The sequence below is a fragment of the Gobio gobio genome, assembly GCF_949357685.1.
Source record: "Gobio gobio genome assembly, chromosome: 13".
Lineage (NCBI taxonomy): Eukaryota > Metazoa > Chordata > Actinopteri > Cypriniformes > Gobionidae > Gobio > Gobio gobio.
Genome location: NC_137106.1, coordinates 36,318,382 through 36,339,992, shown reverse-complemented (window position 1 = coordinate 36,339,992; position 21,611 = coordinate 36,318,382). Strand labels below are relative to the sequence as shown.

Sequence of the window (21,611 nt, the reverse complement as noted above, 5' to 3'; positions counted from 1 at the left end):
GAGATAGAGAGATAGAGAGATAGAGAGATAGAGAGATAGAGAGATAGAGAGATAGAGAGATAGAGAGATAGAGAGATAGAGAGATGCAAGCCAGTTATTATCTTCAAACTTTATTATAATTTAAAAACAATCTATTTCAAAAAGAATGCATGGAATAAGTTACTCATTTCATATTTTTCTTCTCGGTTAAAGGTAAAATACAAAACATAGCAAGGTATAAAAAGAAAGAAGGAAAAGGTTTATATTACAAGTGTTAGAATCTCAATACTATATTTTTTTTACCTGACCAAATACCTTAAACATGAACAAATACAACATCAAAACAAGCTTCAAGTGAAGTCACCTTCATTTTTTTTTACGTCTTACAGCACATGCCATTAATAATTTCTCAGTACAAAACAGTAATACTTTTAAAGTAATAAAATGATAATTTTCCTAATATCTGTCGTATTTTTTTGTCAACAATTATCTAAAACATATCATTTGCATCAGAAGTCTGGGACAATGGAGATCTTAACGACACATATGAGATTATCTACAACGGTAAAAAAGTTGCTATAATGCATATTTCCATCACTAAAGAATATGTAATCATAATATTGGTAATATTTCATAGTTATGCAAGAGCATCTCTGCTGTGAGAATTATAGATAAAAGAAAGAAACGTTCAAATGTGTTAAATCTGCTTGGATGTTTGCATTTGTTTGCGGCTACAATAATCACACATTTTTCCATTAAAGCATTAGAAAATCTGCCTATTCTTAACCCTGACATCCTTTGAAAGCTTTAATACATAGAGAACGATTATAAAATAATTGTATAATCACTGTTTCATGGAGTGAGATGATGTAGTCCAATATTCAAGTATTTAATTGCTATAATTTTGAAGCCAACTACAAATGTTTACTGATCTACAAAAGTGGTCACATCTAAGGTTATATTAAAGAAGATTGAAACTGATTTGTAAACCGTGTGCACTTTGAAAAAAGTTAAATAATTCACAAAAAGACCAAAATATATTATGACAAAACTTCGATTAAAATCTTTAAAGAGCAGTCAGCCACATTTCAAAATAAAATAAAATAAAATAAATAACATTTGGTGCTCTTAAAATACACTACACATAAATAATATCCTGAATCCCAATAATAAAAAAAGCATCTATTCTGCTTTATTTTTTTAGTGGCAAAGAATCGAAAATGCTGTTTATTGCTCCTGACAGAAAAAAAGTTGAAATGTTCAAAATCTGATGGCTTTACGCAGCTTTGCTAGCCTTGTACCCAAACATATTGAAACCACTGATCAAAACACACATTTAGAGCTAGACTCCAGTTTTTCAAATGACAACAAGTACATGATAAGACAACAGGCATTGCTTTTCTACACTAGACAGATTTTGACTTAGAGGTACAGACTGTTCAGCACCTACTTCATTTATGTACAGGCGGCGGACTGCTTTTAAATCAAGACATTTCAAAATTCAGCAATATAATCCAATGTAGCGATTATTTAAAGACTCAATTATTACATAACTTCAGTTGAAATTTCCTGTTATTTCAATTCATTTTCTTGAATATACAGTCTGCAAAAGCTGTCCAGACAAGTCGTCCTCCAAATTTCAGTATCTTAGTTTATCCATTAAATGTTTCATGTTCTTTTAACTAAAAAAATTGTTGCAGCAGGACAAAGATTCTTCATATAACTGCAAAGTGCCTCAGCAATAGTATTCCTACCTTACACAGCTTACACAAAAGATTCACACAAGACTAATTAAAGGTAAAACCCTGAAAGCTGTTAAAAGACAAACATCCCACCCTGAAGTTACACTGAGATTCCTGAATTGAACCACATTGTCATATGAACCTGAGGTCAAAGACAATCATGAAATATTAATTGGAGAAAAAAAAAAAGACTTTAACCGGTAACCTGTGAAGCTCTGAAAGCTCCAGAGTCATTTCTCCTCAATGTCCTATGAAAATCTGTACAAAAACAAAAGGACATTAGATAAAATGACTTCTGAAGTTAAAGCTTTATGTGATATCAGTCCATCACAGCGATTATTCAGTAATATCCAGGATGGTATTGTTGACTCCATGGCTTCTGATTCCAGAACTGATGAAGACAAAGGAAAAAAGGAATTAAAGAAGGAAGCCTGAATACATTTTTATGACCACTGATATTTTTGCACATTTTCATGACATTATTTAAAACATTTACACAAGTATATTATTTATATATACACTATATTGCCAAATGTTTTGGTACACCTGCCTTACATGCACATGAACTTTCCATTCTTAATCCGTAGGGTTTAATATGGAGTTGGCCCACCCTTTGCAGCTATAACAGCTTCAACTCTTCTGGGAAGGCTTTCCACAAGGTTTAGGAGTGTGTTCATGACCATTCTTCTAGAAGCGCATTTGTGAGGTCAGGTACTCATGTTGGACGAGAAGGCCTGGCTCACTGTCTCCGCTCTAATTCATCCCAAAGGTGTTCTATCAGGTTGAGGTCAGGACTCTGTGCAGGCCAGTCAAGTTCCTTCACACCAAACTCGCTCATCCATGTTTTTATGGACCTTGCTTTGTGCACTGGTGCGCAGTCATGTTGGAACAGGAAGGGGCCATCCCCAAACTATTCCCACAAAGTTAGGAGCATGAAATTGTCCAAAATGTCTTGGTGTGCTGAAGCATTAAAGGAACACGCCGACTTTTTGGGACTTTATCTTATTCCCAGTATCCCCCAGAGTTAGATAAGTCCATACATACCATTCTCATCTCTGTGCGTGCCATAACTCTGTCTGACACCCTCACTGCTAGCCTAGCTTAGCACAAAGACTGGAGGTAAACGGCTCCAGCTAGCCTACTGCTCAATAAGTGGCAAAATAACACCAACATTTTCCTATTTACATGTTGTGATGTGCATAGTTACATTGTGTACTAAGACCGACGGAAAATTTAAAGTTGTGATTTTCTAGACTGATATGACCAGGAACTATGCTCTCATTCCAGTGTAATGATAAAGGAATTTTACTGCCGTACCATGAGTGCAGCGGCGCAATGATATTATGCAGCGCCTGAAAATAGGCTAACTTCCGTCAACATAACCAACGTGTCATTGTGATTTATCTTATAATTTGTTTTTTTGTGTACATTTTTGACATTTCTTTGGGTTTAAATAGGTTTAAGGTCTGCATTATCGGTCTTAATAAGTAGGGACTTTTATTTTGACGGATGCTGTAGTCTACGGAACGATAGCGAGAGCTCGCGGTTCTTTGGAGTGGTTAGGCAGATTTAAAGTTTGCAGTTTGTTAAGCACCCACCAAAAAGGCATAAGGTGTGTATGTGTTTGTTTACCGTCATCTGTAATGAGTATTTTTTTGTATTTCGCTGTATGTTGATGATAATGCTATGAAGAGAGAGAGTTTGTGTACGAAGTGTTAATGCGCACTTCTTTGCTTTATTTGTTCAACTCTTACAATTATTTTTTTGGAGATCAAACGGTTTCAATAAACTCCATGAAACATCAGTAAAGTCTGGCCATCATTCGGACAGGGTATGCTACACAACGTGACAATCTGCTTGCACAGAGAGCGCTGGGGACTATTTTCAGACGCTGCATAATACCATTGCGCCGCTGCACTCATGGTACAGCTCAAAGTTCCTTGATCATTACACAGGAATGAGAGTACAGTTCCTAGCCATATCAGTCTAAAAAAATCGCAACTTTTCATTTTCCGTCGGTCTTAGTACATGATGTAACTATACACATCACAACATGTAAATAGGAAAATGTCGGCGTTATTTTGTCACTTATTGAGCAGTAGGCTAGCTGGAGCCATTTACCTCCAGTCTTTGTGCTAAGCTTGGCTAGCGGTGTGTGCATCAGACAGAGTTATGGCACGCACGGAGATGAGAATGGTATGTATGGACTTATCTAACTCTGGGGGATACGGTGAATAAGCTTAAGTCCCAAAAAGTTGGCGTGTTCGTTTAAAGGGTTAGTTCACCCAAAAATGTCTGTCATCCTTACCCTCATGTCGTTCAACACCTGTAAGACCATCTCGTTAACCACAACGTCTTTAGTACTTTTTATGGGTCTTGAGAGAGGAAATGTCATTGTTTGTTCACCGCCAATGGAGGCCTTTCTGAGCCACCGGATTTCAACAAAAATATCTTAATTTGTGTTCCGAAGATTAACAAAGGTCTTACGGGTGTCGAACGACAAAAGGGTAAGTAATTGACAGAATTTTCATTTTTGGGTGAACGAACCCCTTAAAAGTTCATTTCACAGGAACTAAGAGACCAAGCCCAACCCCTGAAAAACAACCCCCACGCCATAATCCCCCCTCCACCAAACTTTACACTTGGCACAATGCAGTTAGGCAAGTACTGTTCTCCTGGCAACTGCCAAACCCAGACTCGTCCATCGGATTGCCAGACAGAGAAGTGTGATTCGTCACTCCAGAGAACACGTCTCCACTGCTCTAGAGTCCAGTGGCGGCATGCTTTACACCACTGCATCCGACACTTTGCACTTAGTGATGTAAGGCTTGGATGCAGCTGCTCGGCCCTGGAAACCCATTCCATGAAGCTCTCTACGCATTGTTCTTGAGCTAATCTGAAGGCCACACGAAGTTTGGAGGTCTGTAGCTATTGACTCTGCAGAAAGTTGGCGACTTCTGCACACTATGCGCTGACCCCGCTCTGTGATTTTACATGGCCTATCACTTTGTTATAATACCACTAACAGTTGACCGTGTGAGGAAATTTCACGAATGTTCTTATTGCACAGGTGTCAACCTATCACTGTACCACGCTTGAATTCACTGAGCTCCTGAGAGCGACCCATTCTTTCACAAATGTTTGTAGAAGCGTTTGTATGCCTAGTGCTTGATTTTATACACCTGTGGCCATGAAAGTGATTGGAACACCTCAATTTAATGATTTGGAGTGGTGTCCCAATACTTTTGGCAATATAGTGTACATACATACATACTTATGATTTAAGAAAACATTTTTACTGTAATACAGGGATCTAATTAGACTAACCACTGGAATTAAAGGGATAGTTCACCCAAAAATGTAAATTCTGTTATTAAATTACTCACCCTCGTGTCATTCCAAACCCGTGAAACTTTTGTTCATCTTCAGAACACAAATGAATGAAATCTTTTGATGAAATCTAAGAACTTTCTGTCCCTCCATAGACAGCTACGCAACTACCTCTTTCGGACCACATTGTTTCTCGCACATCTATCGAACATGCTTGAGCTTCTGTTTACCACAACTGATGTGTGAGTTGATGAATGTTTATATGGATTAGTTTTACGATCTCTTTATGAACTTTTTGAAGCGTCAAAGCGGTAGATGTGTAGCTGTCAATGAAGGGACAGAGAGCTCTCAGAATTAAATGAAAATATCTTTCTTTGTGTAAAGATGAACGAAGGTCTTAAGGGTTTGGAACGACATGAGGGTGAGCAATTAATGACATAATTTTTGGGTGAACTATCCCAAAACAAAACCTAACAAATATCCTTCATATAAAATAGTCCAAAATATAATTTATTTTTTTTCTAAATATTAACATATTTTTCGAGTGACTCACCCCTTGCTGCCAGCTCTGGTTGAAAGCTTGTGCTTTGTTCATGCTAAAGTTGCCATTTTTAAAACCTCGATTATTTCCTCCTCGACCCCTGAACTTCTGTGGAAACAGCAGATTTATGATTCCTGGTCCACATTTGGGTGGTGTCTTAAGCCACTTTTCCACCATCGGGCCAAACCGTTGTCTTTGTTTAACCGTTCAATTCTGTGCTGATCCGGCCCAGCCATATGGTTTCATTTACCACTGTGGGGCTTGATAACAGAGCTCTTTTGAATCTAATACAAATGTGCCAGTCATTGCCTTGGCAATGCAGCAAGAGTTTAAAGAAAGTTGTGAGATGTAAATACCGACCATGTTATGAGGGATGTTCGGATATTTTGGTAACACGGTGATTAGTTCCATCATTAATGAATAACTACACAGGAACAAATGAGTAACGCAATATTAACATTCAAGTAACTGCAATTAACTAACAAGAAACTCTGATTGATGATGAAGGGTGTGAATTCAATCTATATATATCAATATTTATCCTTTTACATATTAAATTATTTAAGCTTATTTAAGCTGATTAGATTTATGTAGTTATAGAATGATATGTCTGTTTAATGGAATTTGCTCTCTGCATGCATTTTTCTATATTTAAACAATAGAGAATAATGGTGAATATTGTTCAGTTCCAAGGATGTCTGTACCTCTTACTGATAGAAAGAACATGCTATTAGTATGTTTTGGGAAAGTTTCTGGTCCGAGCTAGAGCTCAACAAACTCCAACCTTTAAGGACCGTGTATCTGTACATGTGTGCTAGTATTCGGTGTTACAGATCAGCAATGCGGAGGTGAACAACTGGCACCCTAGGAAGATGGTATGACTTGTTGTCTTCGACATGTTGGCGCCAAGACAAACAAACAGTCTCGTGACCTCGGGTGTCATCTGCGTGAACAATGCAGAAATACTTCTGTCTATCAGTCCATGAGTGGAAAATTTCTATGTTTATCTATTTCTTAGCCAATCAGAATCATTCAACCAGAAGTGATGACGTAATTTAAGGTATAATTGTGGTGGAAAATTGTACGTACGCAGAGCAGGCTATGACCTCCTTGTGAGACATGAAGCTGGCTTCTGCTGATAAAACTGCAAACTCTTCTTCACTAAAATTCTTATTATAATTCTGACTGTGGGACTTCATTAATCATATCTGGTCTTTAACGGTAAAACCCCCTACAACAAATTAGTTGTAAATAATTCAGAAGTCAGAAATAAATTACTATCCACAACCTTACAAAAACCTCAAAAGCTTACAATGATTTCAGTCAATATTAGGGAGTTATCACGCTTTTAAATGACATATTGAATTGCAACGTCACATGCGTTCTACCGGCACAGTTCAGTTTGTAATCGTACCGTGCCATACCAGACTCAAGTGGAAATACAACTGGAACAGTTCCTTACCGTTCTCAGAATCATTCAGCCCAACGGTGGAAAAGCGGCTTTAGTTTTAAATTGACCTACTTTCCATTCAGCTGCTTATCTTACAGGCATACAGATTCAAATTGTTCAGGCTGCTACAACAACAACTACATTTCAGTTTACAACAAAAAATTATCTACACCATCAATGATTCCTCACCTGGTTGAAGTTTCCTCGGTTGGCTCCTCGTCCCATGTTGCCTCTTTGTATGGCTCCTCCCCGGTTGCCCATGTTAACCATATTGCCACGCCCATGTCCTGGCCTGGGGGCGCCGCCCCTGTTAGGCATCCCACCACCGCGGTTAAAACTTCCCCGGTTGAAGCCTCCTCTGAAGGCAGGGGGAGGAAGGAAGCCTCTCGGTGGTCTGCTGAACCCGCCACGCGGTCCAGGCCCTGTCAAACAATCCGAGAAGAAAAGCATTTGATTTATACATTATTTCCCACTCACATTATGGAGGTGCTGCTTTATGATGTCTTTAAAGTTCTTCTAAAAACAAACATTTTAGCTAAACTGAAATGGCGTACCACCCCTAAAGTTGCCTCGGTTTTGAAAGCCTCCTCGTCCTCCCCTCTGACCCTGTCCTCCGCCACGGTTGAAGAGATTTTTGCCTCCTCGGCCCCGGGTGCCTCCCCTCTTAAGCTGTACACCTCCCTGATTGGGTTTCTTCTCAGGAGGAAGGGAATTTTTGCTCTCCTCCTTGTATTGTTCAAGAAGTTTAGATGCTTCTTCCTTCTGCAGCTCGACATAAACCACTTCAGTGAAGCACTCTCCTTCCACTGGCAGCGTGTATATTCCTGGAAAAGATTATAGTGTTATAATGTGCCATCTTGGGAGTTTTGTCAGTTGCACAACAGGGTTGTTACTGTTAAAGGCACAGTATGTATGTATCGCAGCTGGAGGTCGCATATTCAAAATAATAACAAAGGCGTAGCTTAGTGACGCTGTGAAGGAGCGGGGAATGATTTGTCGTTGTCGTCTTCACCTCCTCTGCCGATGGAAATCAATCAGACGGGGCGCACAAATCATGTTGATGGACAAGGTAATGAAATAAAGTTTCATAACCATTACATTTAATCACATGATTTTATTTAATTCTAAAGAATTTGCTGCAAGTTACTAAATTACTACTCATCACTTTATTTACAACTAACTGAAATAAATAAATGATATATTATATATACAGTATATACAGTCTTCCTCAAAGTTTACACACCCCTTGCAGAATCTGAAAATGTGAATAAAAAAAGAGAGATGCATGTTATTTTTTTATTTAGTACTGTCCTGAATAAAATATTTTACACAAAAGAGGTTTACATATAGTCCACAAGACAAAAAGAAATAGCTGAATTGATAAAAATGACACCGTTCATAAGTTTATGAACCCCTGCTTCTTAAAATAAATAAATAAAAGCGTTGTTCTTGAGTCCCTTGTTTGTCCTGAACAGTTAATTTCCCAACGTTCTTCAGAAAAATCCTCCAGGTCCTGCAAAATCTTCAGTTTTCCAGCATTTTTTAACTTTTTTTTAAAACAACTATTAAAAAAGGCTCAAACATTCACTGATGCTCCAGAAGGAACGGCCATCTCATCCATACTTTGCGCTTCAGAACGGCTCATCAGAATCCTATGGGTGACGTCACGGACACTACGTCCATATTTTTTTACAGTCTATGGTATGGAGAGCGGGAGCCGCGCGCACACACGCTGTGCATTCACCTGGCATTCACACTGGCAGCGTTTGTCTCGCGCAGCTGAGCCTCTCCCGGCAGAGCATTGTTCAAGCACCCATCTGTGGACTCGTTCCTCCAGCTCTGGCCATCTTGCTTTCAGTCTGCGATTAGCTTTCTTTGTTTTCTTCATTACAGTTAAAGTAACCTTTGCTTTTCGCCAGTCCCTCACTCACTCCAAACTTTCTTTCTGCTGCTCGATTACCATTTTCGTCTGCATATTTTACTAACGTTACCTGCAGTTTGTAATTTGCAGAGTATGATTTTCTTTTTGGGGGGCATTTTGTTTGTGTTCAGTCTTTCTCAGTTGTCTTTAAGTTAATATTTCAGTTAACAGGTTTTCAGTTGTTTTCAGTTAATAATTTTTTCAGGGGTGGGCTACAGGAGCAGCATATAGCGCCCTCTCGCGGCTGTAGACGTAGCTAAATGTTTATTCTTGTCATTAATTTTGATATATAAGTCGCACCTGACTATAAGTCGCAGGACCAGCGAAACTATGAAAAAAAGTGTGCCTTATAGTACAGTTGTGTTCGAGTCCCTCATTGTCCTCAGTGTAAATGGATGTCAAAATCATACAGTCCCTGCTGGAAAGGGTTCGAATATGCAAAAGATGCTGGAAAACTGAAGAATTTGCAGGACCTGGAGAACATTGGGCAGTTTAACTGCTCAGGACAAACAAGGGACTCATGAACAACCATCACTAAACAAACAAAAAAATATATCATCCAGCGAACGACACACAGTATTGAGAATCAATGGTTCATGAACTTTTGATCAGGGTCATTTTAATAAATTCAGCTATTTTTTGTCTTGTGGACTATATGTAAACATGTTTTAAGTAAAATATCTTCTTCAGGACAGTACAAAATAAAAAAGATAACATGCATTTTGTGTGATCCCTCTTATTTTGTAAAAAGTATTCACATTTTCACAGATTCTGCAAGGGGTATGTAAACTTTTGAGCACTATTCCAAAATTGATAAAAAAGAAAAAAAGAAAAGAAAAGCTAATACAAAATATTAATAAATACCATAATAGTATATACATAATAAAACAGGTACACATATCTTAGATCAAGTATGGCTTGAGAAATGGACCTTACCCTTCATTTTTAGGACTGCGTGTTCAGGTACATCCTTGCCATCTGTTTCTGCCTTTTTCTGAGTCCTCTGTATATATTCCTCATCTGTTGGACAGACTACCACAGCTTTACGCTGGAACCCGGCAAACAGGCACATTTTTCTTCTTTGGGCTGGTGCGGATACGTTAGTCTATATTGGAGACATTTAAGATTTTGTATTTTTCAGCAAATGATATAAAAATCATGCATTAAATACATAACATGAAAAGAGAGAGCTTAAAGAGAGATTATTGTATGCTTTGATTTTGATTATTTGTGATGTATTTGTAAACTCCAGGTCACCTGGTCAAGAATGTAGTTGCGTTTTTTACGTGCAGCAATCTCGATGAATTTTCCGAGGAAGAGAGGAGCGCGCTGAGATAGCGCTGAGAGCTTTGTGACATCTTTCAACTGTCGTTTCAAACTGGAAATCTGAATTTCAACATCAAAATAACATCAATTATTATGTTAATGTCTCTAACACTTTACAATAAGGCCCCATTCATTAACATTAGTTAACTAACAATGAGCAATGTATTTTTTACTGCATTTATTAATCTTTGATAATGTTAGTTAATGAACAAACAATAATTCTTCATTGTTTGTTCATGTTAGTTCAGTGCATTAACTAATCTTAACAGATACAACTTTTGATTTTTAAAACATTCAAATGCTGTAGAAGTATTGTCCATTGTTTGTTCATGTTTACTAGCGTAGCAAAATCAATTATAATTATAATTTAGCAAAATCAACACTCACCATCATCTTCTCTATGATGGTGTTCGTCCCAAGAATGTTGTATTTTCCAGGGTTGGCTTCTGTGTGCTTTGTAACCCATTCAGTTTTTCCAGATCCAGGCAGTCCGACCATGACAATGACCTGTGAAGATTTGCAGCAGATTTCAATGATGACCTTTAATGATGATATAGATGAAAAATGTAATGGGTAAGAGACCAACCTCACAGTCTTCTTTGGTCTCAGGCCCCTTTGGTCCTCTGATGCGATCACAAACAGGGATCTGCTGCAGGAGCGTAAAGCCGTCCGGTTGGGGGAAGTACGGTGTTTCACACTGGCCGAAGTTGAACTCAACCGCACAGTTGTGGCAGAGGACGTGAGGGAAGAGCGGCTTCCCCTCAAACTCATCCTTACTGACTTTGAAAGCGGTTCCCAGATCCTGTCCGTTCTTGGAGAAGGACATTTCCACTTCTGCCCCATCAAAATTCTGCCACATAAACACAGCAATCATTATATATTATGGCCAAATGTACACACCCACACTTACTGAATATTTCATTTCAAAATCTTGGTTTTAAATTGGATAAAAGAATTTAAATAAAACATTATAATTATTATTTATTATTGCTTTTATATTATAATAATGTAATTTAATATAATATTAACATTTTTGGGGTCTGTAAGATTATTTTAATTTTATTTAAAAAAAAGAGTCTCTTATGCTCACCAATGCTGCATTTGTTTTTATCAAAATACAGTAAAAATAGGAACAAAATAGTGAAATATTACAATTTAATATGTTTATATTTTAATATACTTTTTTTTGTTCCTGTGATGCAAAGCTGAATTTTCCGCATCATTACTCCAGTCTTCAGTCACGTGATCCTTCAGAAATCATTCTAATATGCAGATTTGCCGCTCAAGAAGCATTTCTTATTATCATCAATGTTGAAAACAGTTGTGCTGCTTAATTTTTTTGTTTGTTGTGGAAACTGTACTGAATCTTTTTCATAATTATTTGATCGATATAAAGTTAAAAAGAACAGCATTTATTTAAAATAGAAACCTTTTGTTCAATTATAAATGTATTTTCTGTCACTTGATTATCTTTAATGCATCCTTGCTTAAATTTTTTTTTTATTAAAGTATTAATTTCTTTAAAAAAAAAATCTAACTGATCCCAAATTCTTAAACGGGTCCTATCATACCCTTTCACAAAGTTTTGATTTTGCTTTTTGGGTGTACTAGAAAATGTTTTCATGCTTGATTTAAAAAATATATATATATATTTTTCACATATTTTACATTACTACAGCTCCTCTCTCCTCAGTCTTGCTCGAACACGCAGATTTCCATTAAGCTCCTCCTTCCGAAATCCGAAATATGCTGTGATTGGTTAGCTGGCCTAGTGTGTTGTGATTGGTACCGCTTAGCACTTGTTCGGGAAATGTCCCACCCCTCCATAACTGCCAGTTCTTCTCTAGTGTAAACATGAATTACAATGGCCCATTTCAAACCAATTCAAGCCCGATTCAGACCCTGACAATGTTAACGAACAAGAGGATAGTGCAGAACGGAATTCATGCAGACTTTGCAAGCATGGGTTTCACAGAACATTTCAGAGTGTCATGTTTTTTATAATTTTCTTATACACTATAGATACGAAGTTATCCACCTTTTAATGATATTTATAGGAAAATTAAGGTAATACAAACAATAATCGATCACAAAACCATAGTTGTACCATCTTACAAAAGCGAGAGCTTACAAAGCAACAGAAAACAAGCTGTTCTCCATAAAATTAGCATGGCACAGATAAACGTTGGAGTTATAATGTTCAGGAACAATGTTTGAAATTAATTTTAACCAATCTAAGTTTGTCCGCCTTAGGAAGGTTAAACAAATGAGTTTTGGAAACTGTGTGTTAACAGCGTCTCTTTGACATAGCGACAACACTGTCTTCTCTAATGCAGCTCGACCAGGCCTCGTCCCCTTTTTTGCATATTCCTTGGCCGTGGTTTATTGAATTATTGGGTTATTATAAATTAGTAACATTGTGACTTCATAAGATGCGGAAAAATCATGTTGTAGTCCAAACGAGCTGTTCGTTGTAGTTCTTGATTTAATCTTTAATTCTGTTAAAGGGGCACTTCAGCGCTGGGAAGCAGAATGTGTATTTAAACTGTGTCATTTATGTAGTAGAATTTGGAATTTGAATTTGGTGCCTTCTAGACCAGTGGTTCCCAACCACGTTCCTGGAGGACCCCCAACAGTGCACATTTTGGATGTGTCCTTTGTCTGACACACCCACATCAGGTCTTGGAGTAGCTACTAATGAGCTGATGACCTGAATCAGGTGTGTTTGATTGAGGAGACATGCAAAATGTGCACTGTTGGGGGTCCTCCAGGAACGTGGTTGGGAACCACTGTTCTAGACTGAGAAAAGACAGAAAATGTATTTTTGTCTCATGTGGATGAAAGACAACAACTCCCAGAATGCACTTGCTTTGCTGCCCTACGAGGCCACTCCCTACACCAAGGAAGCAGGATTTTTTCCAGAAATAAAAGGCATAATTCTCTCGTCTCAGGGGGATATGAGGGGGGAAAGTACCATAATTAAAATATACTACGGGGTTTCTACTGATACAAAGCTTAATGCTAAATCACTGAAATTACCCTTTAAATAAAGGCACAATATGAAGTTTTTCGCAGCTAGAGGTCGCCTATTCAAAACAAAGGCGTAGCTTGATGACGCTGAGATTGAGCGCAGAATCATGGGAGTTGTAGTCTTCACCTCACAGCTGGTGGAAAAGAATCGGGACGAGACTCGGGCAGAAATCATGTTCATGGATGAGATTATTAACGTTACATATGAAGCAGAGCAGGACCGAGTGTTGTGGGAGCTGAACGAGGCCGCTGGAGCGATTGCTAATGAGAGACGAGCGCGACACACGACACACTCTGAGACGAGAAGCTAGATCGATATTAGGCATGGTAAAACATGGTACTCGCGAGATTCAAACAATAAGACTAAATGTGTTGAGTGATACAGCAATTATTCGTTTTCTGTCTATAAATGTATCCAAACAGTTGTTCCCTTGTCTAATAAAGCACATAATATATTAAAGCGTCTTTGCTTTTTCCATGGTTTCTACAAAATAAAACCGAAAATCGCATGGACACTGTCCTTGTCCTTGTAAAAATTGCTTATTTCTCTGGATTTAGACATTCTTGGAAACATTTGGGATAATGCAAGTACACAAGTCAACACAATATATAACACTGTTCTAGTGGTTTTCAGATATTTTAATCCAAAAGTCTAACATATTGTTTGTTAAATAAAATATCTACCATTGGAGTGAACTTTGTAGCCTTGCAGATCTTTTTTATGCTCAAACAGCAACATACACACTACACATACACAGAACACACAAACTAAAGTTGAAAAAGTGGAAAAGTATAATAGGACCCCTTTAAATGGTATTAGTGAATGAATACATGGCGCCACTTAGTGGTCAAGAGTAGTAATTTCTCATTCTGGATAAGAAAACACATGGATACTTACAATAAAGCATCCAACAACATCATTCTCATCAAATGCTTCCCCAAAGTCCTCTGTCACTCCGTTGCTGGTTTTCTTGGCCTTAGTTGAAAAGGCGTATGAGTGCGTCTCCTCTCCTGTGAATATGTAAGACAAAGGGACACTCAAATTACACCATGAATTTAATAGTTCAACTATAATATTTTCCTATGTAAGAAGTCAACACAAACACCTCACCTAGCAGAAGAGAGCTATTTTCCAGAGACCAACCCACCAGAACATCATGAATCTCAGTTCCTTTACTGGAAATGTGTTTTACAGGTATCTTCTCGATAATCTGGTGCAAAGACATGCAAGAATAAGGCTAAGGGCATGACAGGACAACTAGAAATAGTAAAGATGAGGTTAAGACAGTGCTCTCTCACCTTCATTTCAAAGCAAGCCTTGCCCTTCGCCACACCATAAGACGCTCGTCCCCCTGCCCAAAGATAGGCAAAGCTCTCCATGGTGAGAGAGGAGGCGCTATACCGATCCCGAGACACCTTGAAGTGCAGGTCACAGTTGTCTGAGGAAAATAAGAGGTGGACAAATGACTTGAGGACTAAACATTTACACTTTACAGAAATATATTCTGCATGTTGCTTTGATGAAATATTCAGTATTTTTGAATTGAATGAATTAAACTCAGTATTTGTGAGATCTTCATACTTACAGGTGTCCAAACATACAGTTGTGTCATCAAACTCTTCATCCTCTTCCTCCAGAGGGGGCTGGGGAGACTTCGCCCTGAGGGAAATTCAATAAAATTCTATAAAATTCAGAGCCCCAAAGTTCCCATTGAACTTCCATTGCATTTGAAATGTGTTCCAACTGAGATAATCTGCGGGTATAAAACACGCATTAATAAGCACATAAATGCTGTTTGATTTTTATTACACTTATTTATATTATTTTCTAATAAACTATTAAATCAGAAGTTATTGTTTGTCTCAGAAAATGTGATCATATATATATATAATGTGTTTTTTCACAGAATATGTTGAAAATAAATAAATCAAACCGTATTTTTTTTTTTTATGGGAACACAAATTAGGTGGGTTTGCACAAAAATAAAGAAAAGAAAAATCTGCTCGGATTACATTTTAGAGGTAAAACACTTTATCTGAATATTTTTTAACTTAACTTATTATTTCAATATATTTAGAAAAAAATTGTATGTATTTTTGTGTGTTTAATAGCTATATTAGCCACTTATATATATAAAAATTGATAATATACAGTGGTTGCATACAGTTCCTGGGGAAAGACAATACCATCACATCATAAAAATTCAATTAAACGTCATAAACATGAAAACATAAAACAATATTAATAAGATAAGGAAGAATACATCCAATCATAATCATTTCTAAAGATAACATCCGATGCGGAATACAGAAATATGAAAAGATATGACTAGTTTATTTTCTATAAATGCATCAATACCCCAAAGAATATCGTCATATAAACACGTTTATACAAAATACTTTATAAACACTTTTAACAGCCCAAGCTCTGACCTACACAAAAACATGGGGGGAAAAATACCACGTGAGGTGACGGAGATGCCCTTATTACAGGCTGAAAGTACTTTCAAAATGGTCAGTTAAAAATGTGTGTTTCTTTGCACTGATGATGTCAGATTTGGCTCTTTACTGCCAAAACTGCTCATAAATCTTTAAGGTGCAGCGGAACCTCAGGAGTACCAGAGGCCGACTGCACATTTCTTACCGGCTGTATTTGCTCTCTTCAATAAATTCAAAGTAGCCCCTTCCATGTTCATCACGGCGTCTCTTTACACCCTTCTTATTCTTCTGTTCATCATTCTTGTCTTTGTCTGCATCCCCTTTGGAAATAAAACAATAAAACGTAAGGAGGCGTACCTCCCTGCTGGACCCATCATGATGTAACATGATGGTCCAAATAGTTACTTTGGTTATGCATGAATTGCAATGACCAGTATTTTAAAAGAAAGGTGTATTTAATTATAGGTTCACATGTTTAAAATCAAGGAGCAATGTCATACAGTGCGGTTGGTACATTGCAGCACTTGTATAGGTAAAGACAGGAGGTTGTTGCCAAAACAACCTCCTAATCTGTGAAATTTTGAGCTAAGTAACACACATTTTCAGATTCACATTACATGCATCTAGAAGAAAAGTGTTACAGAGTGTGCAAATATTGGGGATACTGATGGGCAAAACGCACAAGCACCTCTTTCCCTAACTTGTGCTTGACAGAACAAAAATTAAATAGAAAATGAAAAACAGGAATATGCAAACTACTATACATCATTTAGATCCATTAGTTTTGTTGCACAGGACTACTAGTATTTTATAAAACATCAATATCAAAATTCAACTGACTGCCATAGATGACTACATTTATTTTTGTGAACATTTGCAGATAATGTTATTGATTAAGATCTAGGCTGGTAACCCAAAAGTTATTAATGCTGCATTTAAATGCTATCGGAAATTTCCAACTTCCCACTTCTGAAGTTGCGATTACAAGTTTGTCGCATTCACATGCTTTGTTGTCGGAAAGATCCGGAATCATGGAGGACAACGGGTTTATTCTTGCCTATTTATTGGGACAATCTTATTAAAGCCTAAGTTAAATTTAGTGTCCAAATCATTGACAACCAAATTAACATTTGCAGTGCTATCTAGATAAGATTCTGGAATTTCTGTCAAATACAGGCTATTTTTACGGTGTATATAACACATACAATATGCTTCAAATGATTATGCATATATGTAAATATGCAATAATACACATAATAAACATAATAAACGAGAAGACATGGCGTGTTTAAATGTTTAAAGTTCATGGCATCATTTTTAACTTGGACATTTATCATCATTCCGATAGCACGTAACATACAGTACAAACCCTTAAACCAGGGGTGTAAAACTGGAGGGTCACAGCCCTGCAGAGTTTATTTCCAAACCTGCTCCAACACACATACCTGCTGAAGCCAAAGCGTCTCGATCGCCCCCAGGTGGTTTGTCCCAGTATAGCTCATAAATCCTGCCCCCCTCCATCTATTCTAATGGGACGCAAGACAAACTAAACAATCTACAAACAATAGTTTTGATCACGCTGATGTAAGTTCAAGTGTTCGTTTTTTTGAAAAAGTTTGGTTTTAGTTAGTTATTCAACTGCATTTTTTTGGGAGGAGATTGGAGCTTTAATTTCTACATTTCCATAACTAATTTCACACCAACATAATGAGTAGTTCTGCAGTAAACTGTACTAACAGATACTGCGGCAGTGTGGACGGGGTTTTGATATCGCCGCTCTACTTCTTGCTCTCTACTGCGCAGACGCAGGTCCCAAAACAGCGCAAGATGTCAGCGCCATATTCAGACATTGGCGGATTGACTTTCTACAATGGAAGATAGTGAAGGGGTGTCGTCCATCTTCTTTTTACAATCTATGGCTGAATCCGAAATCGCCCCCTAAACCCTCAATCACCATTCCCTACTTTAGGCTACTAATACAGTTCACTTGAAGGAGTGAATGAACACGAGGGAGTGAATTAGGACAGCCGTTTAGTGTACATCGGCTGTACACTCGTTATTGGGATAGAATGAGTGCACTCAATAACGTCCACTATGGTTTCAGACACCACTACAAATGGCTGTCCCCTCAAATAGTGCCCTATTTAAGGGTATAGGGGGCGATTTCGGATTCAGCCTATGGTTGTAAGTCGTGGCGAGAGATTCGGCCTACTCAAAACTGCACGTACAAATCAAAAGAAGTACTTTGCCAGGCTGTGTATTTGACTGTGCGTACACACTCGCATATGCGTAAAAAAAGAAATATACTTTGGGCTTTAGACCGATTACACTAGCTAGATTCACTCGAATCATAGCATGCTGAGGACAACAGTTATTGACCATTATTGTTTGTTGGCGTGGACGCAAATAGTTATCTTTATAAAGTTATCGATCTTGATGTGAAAGTGCCTTAAATCGGTTGTACACTCATTATTGCGGTGCATTGTGGGATTGAAGGAGTGCACTAGATAACGTCCACTATGGTTTCGGACATCGCTACATATGGCTGTCCCCACAAATAGTACCCTATTATTTAAGGGTATATAGGGGGACAATTTCAGAATGAGCCCTGTAGTTTTCAAATAAGCCTGAAGGACTTGATTGCGTTTAATTAGGACTGAAGATAAAGTCTGCAGGGCTGTGGCTCTCCAGGAGATAATTAACACCCCTGGCCTAACCCCACAGTACCCCAAGGGGAGAGCATTTGCTAAATCAGTGACTACGTTTACATGTGCACCAATAATGCGACTATTTATAATAATCAGAGAAAGATATTAATCGCAGTAATGTTTGCGTGACATGAACTCTTCACTCCAGCTTTATACGCACGTTTCATTATTTTGATTATTCACTAATAAGCATATTACCGGTCATTGACTACTCGCATCAAATTCATAATACATTTTATATTATTTATTCATAATATGGACGTAGCTTACTAAATGATATTATTCGGTGCCATGATGAACATCGCAATGCCGGGGCCTACTGCCGTGTTATTCGCGCCGTCTGGATGGAGATACGGAGCAGAGACTGGGCAGCGAGTTGTGTTGACACGGTTTAGAGATTTGGAGAAGATAAAACTTCAGAATTCATTCATGAAGTTGTGAGTGAACAACGCACGGTATCCGTGTACGTCCGCGCACATGCGCACTTTGGTCAGAATGATAATGCGATTGTTTACATGCCCGTTTATTGCTTTAAAAATCGGCGTACGCCACCTAGTTTAATGCGACTATGTTACTATGGGCTTAATTGCATTAGTTTGATCGAAGTATTGCGTTTACATGAGGTAATTAATCGCAATATTGTTCAAAATCCAATTATAATCGCATTATGAGGGCGAATGTAAACGTAAACAGTGGTTCCTGTCCCGGAGTCGAGCCCCAACTCTGCACATTTTGTATGTCTCCCTAATCAAACACACCTGATTCAACTCATTAGCTTGTTAGTAAAAACGTCAAGACCTGAAATGACTGTGTCAGATAAGAGAGACATCCAAAATGTACTGTTGGGAGTAAGAGAGTCCAGGACGAGGGTTTAGAAGAACCACTGTGCGAAATGAAGACAAAGAATAACAGTGTCCTAATGAGGTCCTCCTCAGGCCCCACTCCAGGGCAGGCAGAGTAAAACAAATGAACCGAGATCATTACGCACAGACTCCATCTGGAGCTTTTGTCCTTCAATATCTCCACTTCAGCATCCTGTTACAGCTCACCGACCCCGAGAGCCTACTGCTCAACCAATGAAAACCACCGGACACTAAAGGTCATTCTCAGGAAACGGTCTTGTTTATGCCTAAAAATTTCATTTGATTTGATTTGAAACAGTTACCGCTGAACTGATTTTTTTTTTGGTATGAAAACCATGACAGAACAAGTGTCTTCTGAATCAGCAGATTTTCTTGTTTAATTTGATATATTATTAAATATTATAGATGACCATAAATATAGGCCTAGTAGATTTATGATAAAATAATAAAATTAAAATTAAATACATTTAAAATTGAATAAAAAATATGTATTTAAATAAACAATATATTACTTAGTGATACATAAATACGAAATAAATATTAGCCTATATATATATATATATATATATATATATATATATATATATATATATATATATATATATATATATATATATATATATATATATATATATATATATATATATATATATATATATATATATATTCTTTTGTCTCATTCTTAAATCTATTAGTATTCTGTATCAGTAGTAGGGACACAAATGGGACACCAGTGGCAGTATCTCATAAAGCCCTGCGCTCTGCTGTCAGGATGAATTATTCTGGCATCACACAACCCAAATATGCATATAAAAATATGAATTGCACAAGCTTCATCGTGTAATCTCACCCTCTCCAGGGCCCATGTCGAGAGCCACATCATCCTCATCAAATTTATCCATCTCTTCATCATCTTCTTTAAGCAGGACATCTTCATCTTCATCTGATTTATCCATCTCTACCCCGGCATCCTCCTCTTCCTCCTCCATGTCATCATCCTGCTGCTCCTCATCCTCCGCGTTCTCTCCATCCTCCTCATCAGCCTCCATGCTCTCTCCAACCAGATCTTCCTCAAGGTCTTCGTCGCCCATGTAACTGAGTCCTTCAGAGCCGTTGGTGTCGGTGGACAGCGCCTCCTGATCCAGAGCGGCCTGCAGCCGGGCCATCAGCTCAGCCTTCAGCCCTTTATCAGACAGACTCCTTTTCTTCAGCTCGTCCTTCAGCTCGTTCACTTTCAGCTTCTTCACATTCATTGCGCTCATCTCGCCGTTTCGATCCTTTATTTTCAGACGTTATACCCCAGGTTTGTGAGATATGAACGGGAAGAGCAGGTTAAGTGCGGACTGTCCAGAGACGCTTGATGCGGCCGGTCACTGATGGGCAGCAGTCGGAGCAGAATGGGAGCAGTTTAGCCTTATATAATCTACCGTAATGCACATAATAGATGAGCAAAGTACCGTAAATATCACTACAGGGCTATCGAAAAAGATATTAGAATAAACTGTCATTTATTAGGGAATTGCTGGAACTAAAAAAGTACGTAACGTTAAATATTAATTGGGATACATAGAAAATATCAGTAAGTTAATTACAGTCACTTTTCATATGTACAGAAAATAAATACATCTGAATATAGTTGAGGCTAATAATTAATGGGCAGTTTTTAAATGGGGTTTATAAAATAATATTAAATATTATACTACTTTATTATTGTAGTATCCTTTTATTATTCAATGTCACAAGAGCTATTAAAATTAGTATGTCAACAACATTAATATCAGCATTGCCAGAGAACACTATTTTATATAAACTGCAATTTTTATGAAATTATTATTAATACTATTATTGTTCTTTTTTTTTCTTTTTAGTTTTTCTTAATGGCTAGGCCTATATATGATTTTTGCCGAATTACAAAAAATGTTAAAAAATAAATAAATACAGAAAAACAGAGTAAAACTAAAGTAAATGCCCCTGCCAAAACTGATTTTTTATTTTAATGTTTTATTTTAATTTTATTTATTTATTTTTATGGAAATTACGTTATTATTTTTGGTTTGGTGTGACTAATATGGCATTATTCAAAGTTTTAAATTCTAAGTTTAATACTGGTTTTTATAAAGTTTAACAATAGACTAATAAAAAAAAACATTTTCCCCAGAGATCCTAGAGATTTTTTAATTTATTAAGATATAAAGATATAAATTATAATTTATAATTTTTATTTTATTTTATTATTCAATGCCACAAGCACAAGAGCAAAAATAAATAAATAAGTAGGTCTA

At 37.3% G+C, this 21,611-nt stretch overlaps 1 protein-coding gene across 1 annotated transcript; it reads right to left on the bottom strand.

Moving 5' to 3' along the window:
- Window positions 1-99: 99 nt before the first annotated feature.
- Window positions 100-20,718, bottom strand: hnrnpua (heterogeneous nuclear ribonucleoprotein Ua). Its single transcript, XM_079832728.1, has 14 exons — window positions 20,180-20,718; window positions 15,964-16,078; window positions 14,906-14,979; window positions 14,619-14,758; window positions 14,431-14,530; window positions 14,218-14,330; window positions 10,876-11,139; window positions 10,677-10,796; window positions 10,221-10,349; window positions 9,900-10,068; window positions 7,597-7,866; window positions 7,232-7,464; window positions 5,605-5,700; window positions 100-2,112 (listed from the first exon to the last, which is right to left on the bottom strand). The coding sequence occupies exons 1-14, from the start codon at window positions 20,589-20,591 to the stop codon at window positions 2,062-2,064; spliced, it is 2,286 nt and encodes a 761-aa protein (XP_079688854.1). The 5' UTR covers window positions 20,592-20,718; the 3' UTR covers window positions 100-2,061.
- Between the last annotated feature and the right edge of the window lie 893 nt (window positions 20,719-21,611).

Excerpts from the sequence above, each read along its gene's own strand:
- hnrnpua (XM_079832728.1), bottom strand. The coding sequence starts at position 20,591 with ATGAGCGCAATGAATGTGAAGAAGCTGAAAGTGAACGAGCTGAAGGAC. Across the intron at positions 16,079-20,179 it reads CGACATGGGCCCTGGAGAGG|GGGATGCAGACAAAGACAAG; the intron begins GTGAGATTACAC and ends TTATTTCCAAAG. Across the intron at positions 7,867-9,899 it reads CGCAGTCCTAAAAATGAAGG|GAATATACACGCTGCCAGTG; the intron begins GTAAGGTCCATT and ends AATCTTTTCCAG.